This window comes from Eleutherodactylus coqui, chromosome 12 (genome assembly GCF_035609145.1).
Source record: "Eleutherodactylus coqui strain aEleCoq1 chromosome 12, aEleCoq1.hap1, whole genome shotgun sequence".
NCBI lineage: Eukaryota > Metazoa > Chordata > Amphibia > Anura > Eleutherodactylidae > Eleutherodactylus > Eleutherodactylus coqui.
Genome location: NC_089848.1, coordinates 58,160,598 through 58,174,868, shown reverse-complemented (window position 1 = coordinate 58,174,868; position 14,271 = coordinate 58,160,598). Strand labels below are relative to the sequence as shown.

At 46.9% G+C, this 14,271-nt stretch overlaps 1 protein-coding gene across 1 annotated transcript in view; it reads left to right on the top strand.

The window, feature by feature from the left end:
- Positions 1–14,271, top strand: part of RFTN1 (raftlin, lipid raft linker 1) — a 327,454-nt gene that overhangs the window by 278,845 nt on the left and 34,338 nt on the right. Inside the window, exon 7 of the mRNA XM_066585331.1 lies at positions 1,774–1,886. Coding sequence (XP_066441428.1) covers positions 1,774–1,886 — 113 coding nt within the window. The remainder of the gene's footprint in view (positions 1–1,773; positions 1,887–14,271) is intronic.

Here is a 14,271-nt window from a genome sequence, read left to right as displayed (position 1 = left end):
AGAGATTGACTTTTCCCTACAACATCATGACAGCATATGCCGGAGGTTGCTCCAGCGTATGCTGTCATGATGTCTTCCAGAAAGGGAATTATCGGTTAGAAAAATTCCCGTTTTTCTAATTAATACACTGAAATAATCACTTAAAGGCACCCCCTAGTAGAGCACTGGACCTCCGTTGGCCTTCAGAACTACATCATGGCATAGATTGCACTAGGTGGGAATTCGTTCTGTAGATATTTTGGTCAATGCAGATAGAGTTTCCTGCAGTTGCCGCAAAGTTTAGATGAAAATACTGACATATTCGAGAATAGCTGACAGCAAGGGTTCATCGATTCATGATAAGTTCTCCAAATTCAGACCCTCCCATCATAATTGTGCAAGACAGATCGGGATTCATCTGACCAGCCGATGTTTCTTCACTGCTCAGTGATCTGATTTTTGCATTTCTTTGCTCATTGGAGTCTCGCCTTTTCTGTTTCTCTTCAACAGCAATGGCACTCTAACTGGTCATTTGCTGTTATAACGAATCCATAGTAAGGAGCAATGAGTTGTTTGTTCGTACATGTTAGTTGGAGCACCGGCGTTGTATTCAGCTGCCGTTTGCCTGACTGTGCACCACCTGCTCATCAGAACGATTCTTGACATTCTCCAGTAAATTGTTTACGTTGACAGCATCCCCTTTTGCTGAAATGTTTTTCCTCCGTTACACCATTCTCAGTATACTCTCAACTTTGTTGCTTTAGAAGTGACCACGTGTTTGGAAGTTTTTGAAATACTGTCCCTAGCTAATCTAGCACTTATGATAACGCCTCAGTCAGGGTCACTCAGATTGCTCGATTTTCTCATTCTCATGTGGATTCACACTTAAGCCGATCCACGGAAAACTTGCTTAAGTGATTTTATGCTGCACTTCGGGGTCACATGTCTAATTTCCATACAGGGAAGCTCCAATCATGAAAGAGCAGATCCTTGTAATAAAGTCGCCATTCAATGTATTTGACCTAATTGGGATTTAATTTTTTTCCCCTAGAAATAACACCACTCTTGTCTATGGGCTGACTCTAATGTTACAACTCAGCCCCATACAAACAGACTCACTCATAAAAAGATGGCACCCTATCTGGAAAAAAGCAGTACCATTTGGTCATACCATGCAACTCCATAGCACTACAGACCGTACACATTTATGGCAACGAACCCCAGCCGATCAACTATTGATGACCTATCCTCTGGACAGGTCCTGAGGATAGGTCATCAATAATATTCTCCCTGGAAAAGCCCTTTAAAGCCAGATTAAGGGATACAGTGTCATTATTGCATGTTTATTGTATTCTAGTATATATAGTATGCTTATGGACCAGCATTGAGTATCATCTTGGTGTTCACCTTTATAAATGCATTTGGCAAATTGTGCATTTAACCCTTTTTCAATCCAATTTTGGATTCAGGGTTTCCTAAAAGGCTTTCTCTTTTTGCTGTTATACAACGGTGCCACCTGCTGGCTAAAGCCAGTGTGTGTGCGCCAGAGAGGCTCCGACAGCGGAGTGGCTGGCAATAGATGGTAAGAACACCCTGTCGGACGTCTTCTGACATTGGAGCTGTACAAGCTTCAATCAAAATGTAGGAAGACGGCAGACAGTGGATGGGAAAGGGTTAAAGAAAGCTAGACAAAAATAACCTTCTCATATATGATTTTTAATACCGTAAGAGTCCAGACAACGTCCTGCGCACATATTGGTGTTTTTCTGAACATACCTTTTGTTTACTCCACAGATACTGCAGAGTTTTCAGACAGTGTATTCATTTTTGAAGACTTTCCAGAGCAGGATCCAAAGACCGTAAGACGTTACGACGCCATTGTCGTAGAGCAGTGGACCATGATTGAGGTTGGTCTTTTTTTTTCCCCCAGTCGCCAACTATGTTTTCTTTTTGATAGAAAATATTTACTATTCAGTTAACGTGGTTAATACAAATGTGCCGCCGATGGAATTGTATGTGTATATGTACAACTTTTACGTAGACCACTTTTGAGGTCTCATTTCTATCTTGTAGTTTCTATTTTGCTTTGTTTATATCAATTATTTCAGTAACATTATGAGATAAAGAAACGCCTCACAGGGTTCACTTTGGTGTTCTAGTGTAATGCTGGAGGGAAACTGGTGCCAGAACGGATCCCGTTGTTGTCTACGGCGTAGTTCAAGGCATCCGATGCATCAGTTTTGTTGTCGTATGCATACCTGTACCAATCAAAAAACATCGCATGCAGTGTTTGTTTTGTTTTTTGTCCAGCTACAGTACCAGTCACAAGTTTATACACACCTTTTCATTTCATGCTTTTTTTACATTATAGATTCATCTAAAAAACATGGAAACTTTGAAGAAACATCTATGGAATTAAGTTGTATAGAAAAATGTTACGCAAACCAGAATGTTTTTTCATGTTAGATTTTTCAAAGTAGCCCCCTTTTTATTTGATGACAACTTTGCATACTCTCGCATTCTCTCAACCAGCTTCATGAAGTAATCGCCTAAAATGGTTTTCCAACAGTCTTGAAGGAGTTCCTAGAGGTCTCTGAGCACGTTGGCTTCTTTTCCTTCACTCTACGGTCCACCTCACCACAAATAATCTCATTTGTGTTTAGGTCCAATGATTATAAAGGCCATGTCATCTCATGTAGCACTCCACCACTCTCCATCTTGGCCAGATAGCCTTTACATAGCCTGAAGGTGTTTGGGGTAACTGTCCTGGGCCTTGAATTTTAAATAATTCACCAACAATGTCACCAGCAAAACACACCCACAACATCATACCTTCTCCTCCAAGCTACACGGTGGGAACGTGGCGTCCCGGTGCCTCACGCTGCTGGTCTCTGGCGGCAGTCTGCAGTGTCCTCCGCGCTGAGATATCCTCTTCTTTCTCATGACGGGGCTTTGAATACCCCGCCTGCAGCAAACGAGTGCTGTGATTGGTTTGAGCACCAGCCAATCAGTGCCGGGGCTCGATAAACCAATCACAGCCATACAGTGATGTCATTCACCAAATGGCTGTAAATGATCGCGTGTCGGCTATGATTGGCTGGTGCTTGATCCAATCACAGCGCTGGCTTTGCTGGAGGCGGGGTATTCAAAGCCTCCTCACCAGAAAGAAGAGGATATCTCGGCGTGGAGGACACGGCAGCCTGCCGCAGTGCCGAAGACCATCGAAAGGTATGTAGATGCCATGGGCCAGGTGGGCAATGATTGTTTTTTTTCCTATGTACTTTAGCCAGGGCATATTTTCGGGGGAGGGCTTATATTTCAAGACTGCCCGAAAGCCAGGGTAGGGCTTACTTTTGTGGTAGGTCTTTCTTGGAAAAACATTATGATAAGCTGGGGGGGGGGAGGTTCCCCAAGTTGAATTGGGAGAGGATAGACTGGAAGAAGTAACGGAAGAGACAGGGGGGAAAAAGAAGTTAAGACACAAAAAAATCTAGGTGGGGTGCTGATGTGGAGTGATGAAAAGAATGAGAAGAGAGAGTAACCTTCTATTCATATAAGTTGTACATTATATCCTGTTAATGCTGAAATTCCAGTAGGTTTTTTTTGTGGTCTTTTATAGCATGCTGCCTTGAAAAGTCATGCACTGCGAATTAGTTCTTCAGTATAACCTCACGTAATGTTTTCATTAAGCAGTTCTATTTTTATTTAATTTGCATATACAATATTAGTTGGAATGTAGGTCACAACCTTAAAGCATGCAAAATAACTTAATCAATTAGATGAGTGCTGTTCCATTTCCTCCTGGTGCGGTCTACATGACAAGAAGCTGTTGGATTTCTGCACTGTTATAGCTAGAGAATAAGAAAATATATCCATATTTCTTGAAATGGTGTTTTCTTCTGTTTTACCAAGACGAACCAGAGTATTTTTAACAGTTTCATTTTGCAAATTATATTTCTGAAACTGCAAAATTCTCAGTTTATCACAATTTGTGACAGTCTGACTGAGCAAAGTACAATAGAAATGTATCCTACTACAGTGCTGGAAAATATAACAGATTTCATTATCCTGCTACTTCAGTCAAAGTACCACTGTTCCTAAAAAAAACTCAAAGTAAGGCCGGCTGCACACGACCGGGTTAGGGTTAAGGGGTAGAGAAATGATTAGATGAGCAAGTTCTCATCATTCAACTTCTTTTATAGGAAAAATAGCATATGTGACAATCAGAGAGCAAATATGTGATTTGATGGGGTGATAACGTGAACAGAAATTCAGGTCACTCCCTCCCCTAGGACAGAGAAATCTACAAGAGAATCCCAGATCTTTTCTGCTGCTGGTGTTCCCTTCCCATCCCTATCTGGTCTGCATCACTAACTGAAAACTGACAGCTATAAATTCAGTATTACCAACCCCACTTCACACAGCTTTAGCTCTGGTTTTCTAAGGGCTACAGAGAGATACCTTTTTGTGTAATTTTAAAGCCAATCTTAAAACCAGAGCTACAGTTGTTTAGACTAGAATGATCTCTATTCATCCAACACTGTAATATTGTTTTCCTGCAGAACGAACAGAGCTCATCCCAAACTGCTGGGGGGGGGGCGGGGTTAAAGAGTAAAGAGGTAACAGAGTTAGCAGAAAAAACAACCAAGTGAACAAAGCTCTTGTCAGTCTATTAGTCCCCTTGTGAAACAGCTACACGTTCCAGGATCTTCAAAACCAGCTGGTCAGGAAGAGGTTAAAAATGGCAGGCATTAAAATATAAAGTCGCGTCTCCACAGTGTGTCAAGCTGCCCGACTCAAGTTTTGCTCTGTTTGAGCTTCTTGTGGGGCATGAAGAAGAAGCTGTTTCAGCCTCAGAAGAAGCTCAAACAGAGCGAAACTTGAGTCGGGCAGCTTGATACACTGTGGAGATGCGACTTTATATTTTAATGCCTGCCGTGTTTAACCTCTTCCTGACCAGCTGATTTTGAAGATCCTAGAAGTGTGGCCCACCTGGTAAGGCTGCTTTCGCAAGGGGACTTAATGAACGGTGTTTGCTCCAAGATTTGTTCACTTGGTTGGGTTTTTGATAACTCTGTTACCACTTTGTTTTTTGCGTTAAGAAGCAGTATAGATCTGTTAGATGATTCGTCACTTGGCCTTTCATGATTGGAGTTTTCCTGTATGTAAATTAGACACATGACCCCACAGTGAAGCATGAAAATGAGCAAGTTTTCCCTGGACCAGTTTCAATGTGAATCCACATTAGAATGAGAAAATGAAGTGATTTGAGTGACTTCTAATGAGGTTTGCTCATCGGCGCTAGCTGGGGCAAGTGTTTCAATCGTTGCCAAACTTGTGGCGTTTTCTCATGCAACGGCGTGGAGACTATACTGAGAATAGCGTGATCAAGCAAAAACATCCAGCGAAATTGGATCCTGTTTATGTAAACAGCTTCTTGATAAAGGAGTCAGAGGAGGATGTCAAGAATCGTTCTGACAAATGGGCTTTGCACAGTCAAGCAAATTATAATCAAATACAGTTCTGGTGCTCCAGCTAATGTATCCGAATGCACAGCTCATCCTTCCTTAACACAGTTGTACTTTAATAAAACCCGACCAGTTTGAGTACCCTTGCTGTCTACAGCCCCATTTAGACGTGACGAATGTCGGGCATATGATGCCCAAAACTTGTCCTCGCACATGCACGCTCCCTGCTCCTGCACGGGAGTTTGTATCGCTGGCTCACAGCGGGGCGGCAGGAGCAGATACAAGTTCTCAACCACCCCCCACACTCTCCATTCAGTTAACATAGTTAGCGTTCAGTACTGAACAGCTGCTATTTACACTGCACTGTGATAGTTAAACTCCTCGCTCATCGTTTATGCTCATCTGTTAGCTAGCGATATAGCGTATCTGCGGGGACGGGTGTCGGGCATTGTTTTCCCAACATTCGTCCTGTCTAAATGGGACTTAAGGGAAACAGAAAGGCAAGAATCCAGCTTCAAATATTAGATCACTGAGCAGTGGGGAAACATCGCCTCGTCAGAGTAATTTCTATTACACCATGTTGATGGAAGGGTCAGAAATTAGCGCAAGCAGCATGAATCGATGAATCCTTCCTGTCAGGTGTCAACAGTTAAACCTGGTAAAAGTGAATGGAGTAATTGTATGTGGACTCTTTTCTTTGCACACCCCGGGTCCAATATCCTGCAGAATAATCTCCACACCTGAATCTACACCACAATGAATTGCTGAGGTTCTAAAGGCCAATGGAGTTCCAACGCTACTAGTTTTGTGTCACTAATACAGTGACAGCTTGCACCTTTGCTCTTAGGCCTCCTTCCCACGAACGGATTTCCGCCGCGTAATTCGCGGCAAAAATCCGCTGCGTTGCCCGCTGCTATTAGGTTCTATTGAACCTAATAGCACAATGCGGAATTCCGCACCGTGAAATCTCCCGTCCTCACCCGCGGCATGCTCTATTTGCTGCGGGTTTACGCGCGGCCGGCTCCCATTGCAGTCATTGGAAGCCGTCCGTTCACGCTATCTTCCGCTGCAGCACAGCGGAAAATAGCGTGAACACGCTTCCCCGCCTACTGCCGCCGCGTCATGTGACGCGGCCGGCGTGTCACATGACGCGGCGGTGGTGGGCAGGGAAGCGTCTTGTGGGAGCAAGGACGCTGGATCCGCTGGTAAGTATGATGTCTCTGGGGGGCTCCGTGACGGGCGCGGTGGAGCCCGTCACAGCCGTGTGCAGCCGGCCTTACTCTGATTGACTGTGGCTTTTAAATGATTGTTTGTTTTTTTAATAAGATCAGAAGTTTTTATATCCCTCATGTTCTGTGCTCGCTACTTTTTGTTCTACATTGTTGTGGATTCTTGGCATCCGGTCTGAGCATGTTGTTTGGATGGTAATCGGTGTATGTTGGTAAACTAGAGACTGGTAGAGCCAGAGAAAGTCCTGATCACCATATGATCAATTTTGGCAAAGCTGCCACCCCAGCCTTGTATTACCAACAAGTAGGGTTGATGTAGAATTCGAGAAGTCCTGTGTATGCGGACTACAGGAGGTGCTCTTGGTGCTGCCCTCAGTATAGTGGAGAATGCTTGATTCTTTACTGATTGTGAACTTCTCCTCAGTACAAAGTCTTTTATTTTTTTGTTATTTCGAGAAATAAAATGAACATTAATAAAGCAATATTTTGCTTCTCGGTTTGTAAAGGTTTCAGTTGTGGTTTGATGAGAGATAAAGCAAGTCGGACGGCCGTGAGAGGCAGAAGGCACCTGCTACATTTCCTGCATGTCTGATCAGACACCACAGAGTTTGCATGCTATAATTCCCCGCTGTAAGCAGGAAGAGCCGAGGCGACGGGTGTATTACTTTTTGTCATTTCATCTGCCTCAGATCACATACTGAAAATGTGTTTTGACATACAATTTTCTTATCCTAGGTAACAGGTGTGTGCATGCGCCAGAGTATATTACTGGTGAATAAGCACAACACAAATTATAAGACACTGTCTTAACAGGAAGAAACCATATCTGATCAGTAACAACTGTAGGATCCAAGGATTGTTGTGACAGAATTATCATGCAGAAATCTTACATAGAATTTATATTAAAAAGTGTCTTCCTCAACCTCCAGTATTACAACTCTTCTGGATAATGTACTCAGATGATGTTCATGGGATTTGTTGGAGCCATTCCCCCAGCTTAGGAACGACAGCCCCAAATGTTCCTACCATCACTGAGACCACTTTGGTCTTCACTTTCCACATCCTGTCTAGTTCTTTCAAGTCCTGGTACTTCTCTAGCTTCTCGTACTCCTTCGTGATGTTGTTGGTACAGCTACATCTATGACCATCGCTGTCTTCTGATCCTTGTCGACTACCATAATGTCTGGTTGGTTGGCCAGTGCCTGTTTGTATCTGGAAGTCCCACAGGATCTTAGCCCTGTTGTTCTCCACAACTGTCTGTGGAGTCTTCCATCTGGTTTTAGGCCTGCCACTATGTGTTAGACTGTCTCTGAGGTTTCTGCATAGTCTGCACCTTGGATCCGATCTAGTGTGGTAGATCCTTGCTTCTATGAATCTGATGCCTAATGCCTGTTCTTATGCCGCTATGATCAGTGCCCCAGTGCTGTCTTTGAGTCCAGCCTTATCCAGCCACTGGTAGGATTTCCCAATGTCAGCCACTTCAGCTATCTGTCCATGGTACATCCCATACAGAGGCTTATTTTGTCGTGGTGGCACTTCCATTTGTTCTTCTTTCCATGTCTGTGGCAGCTTCAGGCATTCTATCAGCACCTGAATATTGTAGTGGGTAAGTGCACTGCCTTTGACATGGGTGACCAGGGGTTCAGATCCCAGCCAACACTCTAGCTCACCAGAATGGGCCTTTGGGCAAGACCCCTAACACTCCACATGCCTACCTCCACAATATAACCGTGACACGAAGAGGACGTTGTCTGGATTAACACGGTCCACATCAATAAGTTGGCTGCTGGAATAAACAATGCATGGACAAAAGAAGAAACCTTGGAACTGATGCAATGCTATTACAACAGTAGACCCAATGAGAGGGAATACATAAAATGTATAGATTATTGAGCTGTTAGCACCTGGGGCACTTTTCCTGTCTCGTAGCATCAGCGATCACCACATTCAATTCTTATGCATCCTCACCCTCTGCCAGTGTCCCTTGGTGATCTGGAATTTAATTCCACCATTGTCAAGGAATATCTTGAGGCTTCTCATTCTTCATGTATTATACCAGGGCCTATCACTTAACAATGTCCAGCATGACACCCTGTTCTATGATATATGTCATGCTCTATAAGGACCTATGTATAACATAGTAATCTATTATCAAACCACTAATGACGACCTGTGCATGCGTGAGTGTGTTTGTGAGTGACTTACATGCTCCGCCCCGATCACATGACTGCAACGTCAAAGGTCCTTCATCCCCAGTGAGGAAGTTAGATGCTCCGCGCCCAAATCACATGACTGTGACATCATCACGGGTCCTGTACAAACACTGCTGCTGTCCGGCTAGGTGTTCGTTAGTATTCCATAGCAACTTAGGCCGCAGGGGGTTTGTAGTCCGCCCATAATCTGCACAAGGATGCAGGACCTTTGATGACGTCACCGTCGTGATTGGGACGGAGCATGTAAGTCATTCACAGGATGAGCGTCACAGTCATCTGATCAGGGGCGGAGAACGACAGTGACAATGTATGTAGCAGTGCTGTGTATGTGATGTGCATGTAGCAGTGCTGTGTGTGTGATGTGCATGTAGCAGAGCTGTGTGCCGCATTGCACCACCAGAAACACTGGTACTATAATTTCCTAATAATTACTAGTAGTTACAATATAGAGCTTGTGTTCCTTAGGTATCAGAAAGCCCTGTGAACCTTGGGACCAATCAAGCTGGGTAAAATTACCAGATATCTCATAGATATAAAAGACAATTTCTAAAAATAGTAAAAAAAAATAATAATTTATTGTATTTTAGAAAAAAAAACAAGGTAAAATAATCCTCTAGTTTATCTGAGGGACAGTAATGTCTATAGTGTACTTGCTACATGTGGGGAACCTATAGACCACATTACCGAGTTTCATCACTGCTTACAGACACGAGAGAGTTGACGGGTTTAGAGATTGCTTTGTTTCAGACTAGAGCAGACAGGATGTAATCGTTCTCCTATATATAACCATTTCCTGCCAGACACTGCACAAATAACAGGTCAGTGCAAATAACTGTGGCAGTTTGCTAGTAAGGAAGAGCTCTTCACCTTTATCACATGCTAACCATAAAAATGTCAGCCCCCACTATTTCCAGCATGGCCTATGACTTCTATTATCACATTGCATTGTGTTTTTCTGCCCCGCTGGCAGATTTCAGTTGCGAGCAATTTCTTTTCATTTTTTTTTCCTTTTGTACATCTGTTTTGTACACAGACTTCAGCTGAATTGAGATACTTTCAAACTGTCTTTCATTTGGGCATCTACATATTCATTAAATTGAAACATCGGTTTCCAAGTAACAGTGCTAATTTATTTTTATACTGGGTTATTTTAAAATTTCAAGTATTTAAAAAAAATTATTTAAAAAATGAAGCCACTTAGAGAACAAATAAAATGATTCAGGCAGTAGAAAGCAAGAGTGGGAAGTTCTAATATTCCCTTCATTCACAGATTGTAGATGCCATCAAAATTCTTTTGTTCTGACATTGTAACTATACATACACAACACCTACGCTACATATTGGTGTAACTTGTTATCTTATCCCCATTCACCCTTGTCACTGAGCGAGCTAAAATCTCTAAATAAGTATTTATAAAAAATGTATTAAGTTGTGTTTACTAGCTGTAATGACTGTAGATTAGAGATGAGCGAGCACCCAAATGCTCAGGTCCGCGTTATTCGAGTCGATTTTTTCCTAATATTCGAGTGCTCTACTCGAGTAACGAACACCATTGACTACAATGGGAGACTTGAGCATTTTTGTATGTGGAACGCCGGGTCCCGAGCTTTTTTCTTGGTTCGTGTGTTCCCTCCCCCCCCTCTCTCTCTCCCCCCTCTCCCTCCCTCCCCCTCTCCCTCCCCCCCTCCCCCTCTCCCTCCCTCCCCCTCTCCCTCCCCTCCCTCCCCCCCTCCCTCCCCTTCTCTCCCTCCCTCCCTCCCCTTCTCTCCCTCCCTCCCCTTCTCTCCCTCCCCTTCTCTCCCTCCCTCTCCCTCCCTCCCTCCCCTTCTCTCCCTCCCTCCCTCCCCTTCTCTACCTCCCTCCCCCCCCTTCTCTCCCTCCCCTTCTCTCCCTCCCTCCCCTTCTCTCCCTCCCCTTCTCTCCCTCCCTCCCCTTCTCTCCCTCCCTCCCTCCCCTTCTCTCCCTCCCTCCCCTTCTCTCTCTCCCTCCCTCCCCCCCTTCTCTCCCTCCCTCCCCTTCTCTCCCTCCCTCCCTCCCCTTCTCTCCCTCCCTCCCTCCCCTTCTCTCCCTCCCTCCCTCCCCTTCTCTACCTCCCTCCCCCCCCTTCTCTCCCTCCCTCCCCTTCTCTCCCTCCCTCCCCCCCCTTCTCTCCCTCCCTCCCCTTCTCTCTCTCCCTCCCTCCCCCCCTTCTCTCCCTCCCTCCCCTTCTCTCCCTCCCTCCCTCCCCTTCTCTCCCTCCCTCCCTCCCCTTCTCTCCCTCCCTCCCTCCCCTTCTCTCCCTCCCTCCCCTTCTCTCCCTCCCCTCCCTCCCTCCCCTTCTCTCCCTCCCTCCCTCCCCCTTCTCTCCCTCCCTCCCCCCTCTCTCCCTCCCTCCCCCCTCCCCCTCTCCCTCCCTCCCCTCTCCCTCCCTCCCCTCCCTCCCCTTCTCTCCCTCCCTCCCCTTCTCTCCCTCCCTCCCCTTCTCTCCCTCCCTCCCCTTCTCTCCCTCCCTCCCTCCCCTTCTCTCCCTCCCTCCCTCCCCCCTCCCCTTCTCTCCCTCCCTCCCTCCCCTTCTCTCCCTTCCTCCCCCCCTTCTCTCCCTCCCTCCCTCCCCTTCTCTCCCTCCCTCCCTCCCCTTCTCTCCCTCCCTCCCTCCCCTTCTCTCCCTCCCTCCCTCCCCCCCCTTCTCTCCCTCCCTCCCCTTCTCTCCCTCCCTCCCTCCCCTTCTCTCCCTCCCTCCCTCCCCTTCTCTCCCTCCCTCCCTCCCCTTCTCTCCCTTCCTCCCCCCCCTTCTCTCCCTCCCTCCCCTTCTCTCCCTCCCTCCCCTTCTCTCCCTCCCTCCCCTTCTCTCCCTCCCTCCCCTTCTCTCCCTCCCTCCCTCCCCTTCTCTCCCTCCCTCCCTCCCCTTCTCTCCCTCCCTCCCTCCCCTTCTCTCCCTCCCTCCCTCCCCTTCTCTCCCTCCCTCCCTCCCCTTCTCTCCCTCCCTCCCTCCCCTTCTCTCCCTCCCTCCCCTTCTCTCCCTCCCTCCCTCCCCCTTCTCTCCCTCCCTCCCCTTCTCTCCCTCCCTCCCTCCCCCTTCTCTCCCTCCCCCTTCTCTCCCTCCCTCCCTCCCCCTTCTCTCCCTCCCTCCCTCCCCCTTCTCTCCCTCCCCCTTCTCTCCCTCCCTCCCTCCCTCCCCCTTCTCTCCCTCCCTCCCTCCCCCTTCTCTCCCTCCCTCCCTCCCTCCCCTTCTCTCCCTCCCTCCCCTTCTCTCCCTCCCTCCCCTTCTCTCCCTCCCTCCCTCCCCCCCCTTCTCTCCCTCCCTCCCTCCCCTTCTCTCCCTCCCTCCCTCCCCTTCTCTCCCTCCCTCCCTCCCTCCCTCCCCTTCTCTCCCTCCCTCCCTCCCTCCCCTTCTCTCCCTCCCTCCCCTTCTCTCCCTCCCTCCCTCCCCCCCTTCTCTCCCTCCCTCCCTCCCCCCCTTCTCTCCCTCCCTCCCTCCCCTTCTCTCCCTCCCTCCCTCCCCCCCCTTCTCTCCCTCCCTCTCTCCCTCCCTCCCCCCTCTCTCCCTCCCTCCCCCCTCTCTCCCTCCCTCCTCCCTCCCCCCTCTCCCTCCCTCCCCCTCCCTCCCCCTCCCCCTCCCTCCCCCTCTCCCTCCTCTCTCTCCCTCCCTCCCCCCTCTCTCTCCCTCCCTCCCCCCCTCTCTCTCTCCCCCTCCCCCCTCTCTCTCCCTCCCCCCTCCCCCTCTCTCCCTCTCCCCCTCCCCCTCTCCCCCTCCCCCTCTCTCCCTCCCCGCCGATATATAGTCGTGTGAATGCACCCTTACTCTCATCCATAAAGCTCTCCACAGTGCTGCACCTCCCTATATCTCATCCCTCATCTCTATCTACCACTCTGCATGTGCTCTTCGCTCTGCTGATGACCTTAGACTAAATTCCTCTGCATTCCGAATCTCTCACTTCTGCCTCCAAGATTTTTCCTGAGTTGCACCAGTTCTCTGGAATGTGCTACACCAGACAATCAAATCAATTCCAAATACCCACAACTTTTAGTGTGCCCTAAAACACATTTTAGGAAGGCCTATCACATTCCATAATCAACCCTTCTCTATCTACCCTGCTTCTACAATCCCCCTTGTAAACCTGACCTCTTCTTCCCACTGCATCCTCCACACACCACTGCAGCTCTTACCTGCTTATTCACAAATACGGCTGCTGGTCCACTCACGCAGCTTTATGTATGCATACCCTATATGTATACCTCCTCGTAGTCTGTAAGCGCTTGTGAGCAGGACCCTCATCCCTATTGTTCAAGCTTTGCCTCAATTTAATATTGTATGTTATATCCTATTTTATGTAAGTTTCCCTTGATTACTAAATCACCGTGGAATTTGTTGGCGATAGACAAATAAAGATTTTTTTTTTATATAAATGCAAAATATGTTGACCAAAATTGACCACTAACAATAAATTACAATGTGCAAACCCCTTTAGGAGCAACACGAATCAAAAATGAGTGGGATGGCCAGAAGCACATAGTAATAACTAGAGATGAGCGAGCCTACTCGGTAAGGCAGTTCCTCCAGCGAGCGTCGCTCTTCTCAAGTAACTGCTTAGTGATCCGAGCAGGCTCGGGTGAGCTGCGGGGGGAAGAGAGAGAGAGATCTCTCTCTCTTTTCCTCCAGCCCACCGCAGCCCACCTGAGCCTGCTCGGATCACTAAGCAGTTACTTGAGAAGAGCAACGCTCACTGGAAGAACTGCCTTACCGAGTAGGCTCGCTCATCTTTAGTAATAACCATGTAATCTTACATCAGCTTTTGAATAGCTAATAATGCAATATACAATAAGTGACAAAGATTAGTTTTTATACATGAAGATAGATTGACAAACCAATAATTGCCCATAGTCTTTGTAATCTGCGCTCACGTGTTACATAACTACAAATATTATTTTGGGGAAGAAAAATATGAAAACATGTAAGACGTGAAAACATTCACACTTGTCCCTTTTCCAAGCTGTTGTGTGGGAGGAAACAGAGAACGCTGTTTTCCTTGTCCCAGCGGTTCTTAATCTGTCAAGGAACATTACACATATATGTGGAGGAAAGTTTAAGCCTGGCAGGGGGTCGTGAAGTTGCCCACGGCTAGAGGCAAGTTGATAATTTGTTACACTAACAAGTTTAGAATCGTGACACGGGTCACCCAGAGACCACGGGCTTTGTAATTCTGCAACAAGCGTTTACCTCCCTCGTAGTGTCAAAAGATAATAACATGCTACCACACCAGTCATTTAAACCTTTTCTTTACTTGCTTTTCGCCACCGCTGACTTGTCCAACGCTATAAATAAGATTTGAAAGAGCAATCAGAGTCATCGGCGGGGGGCTCCCACAATGGATGGAATCATACCGGTAAATTATACACCCCATA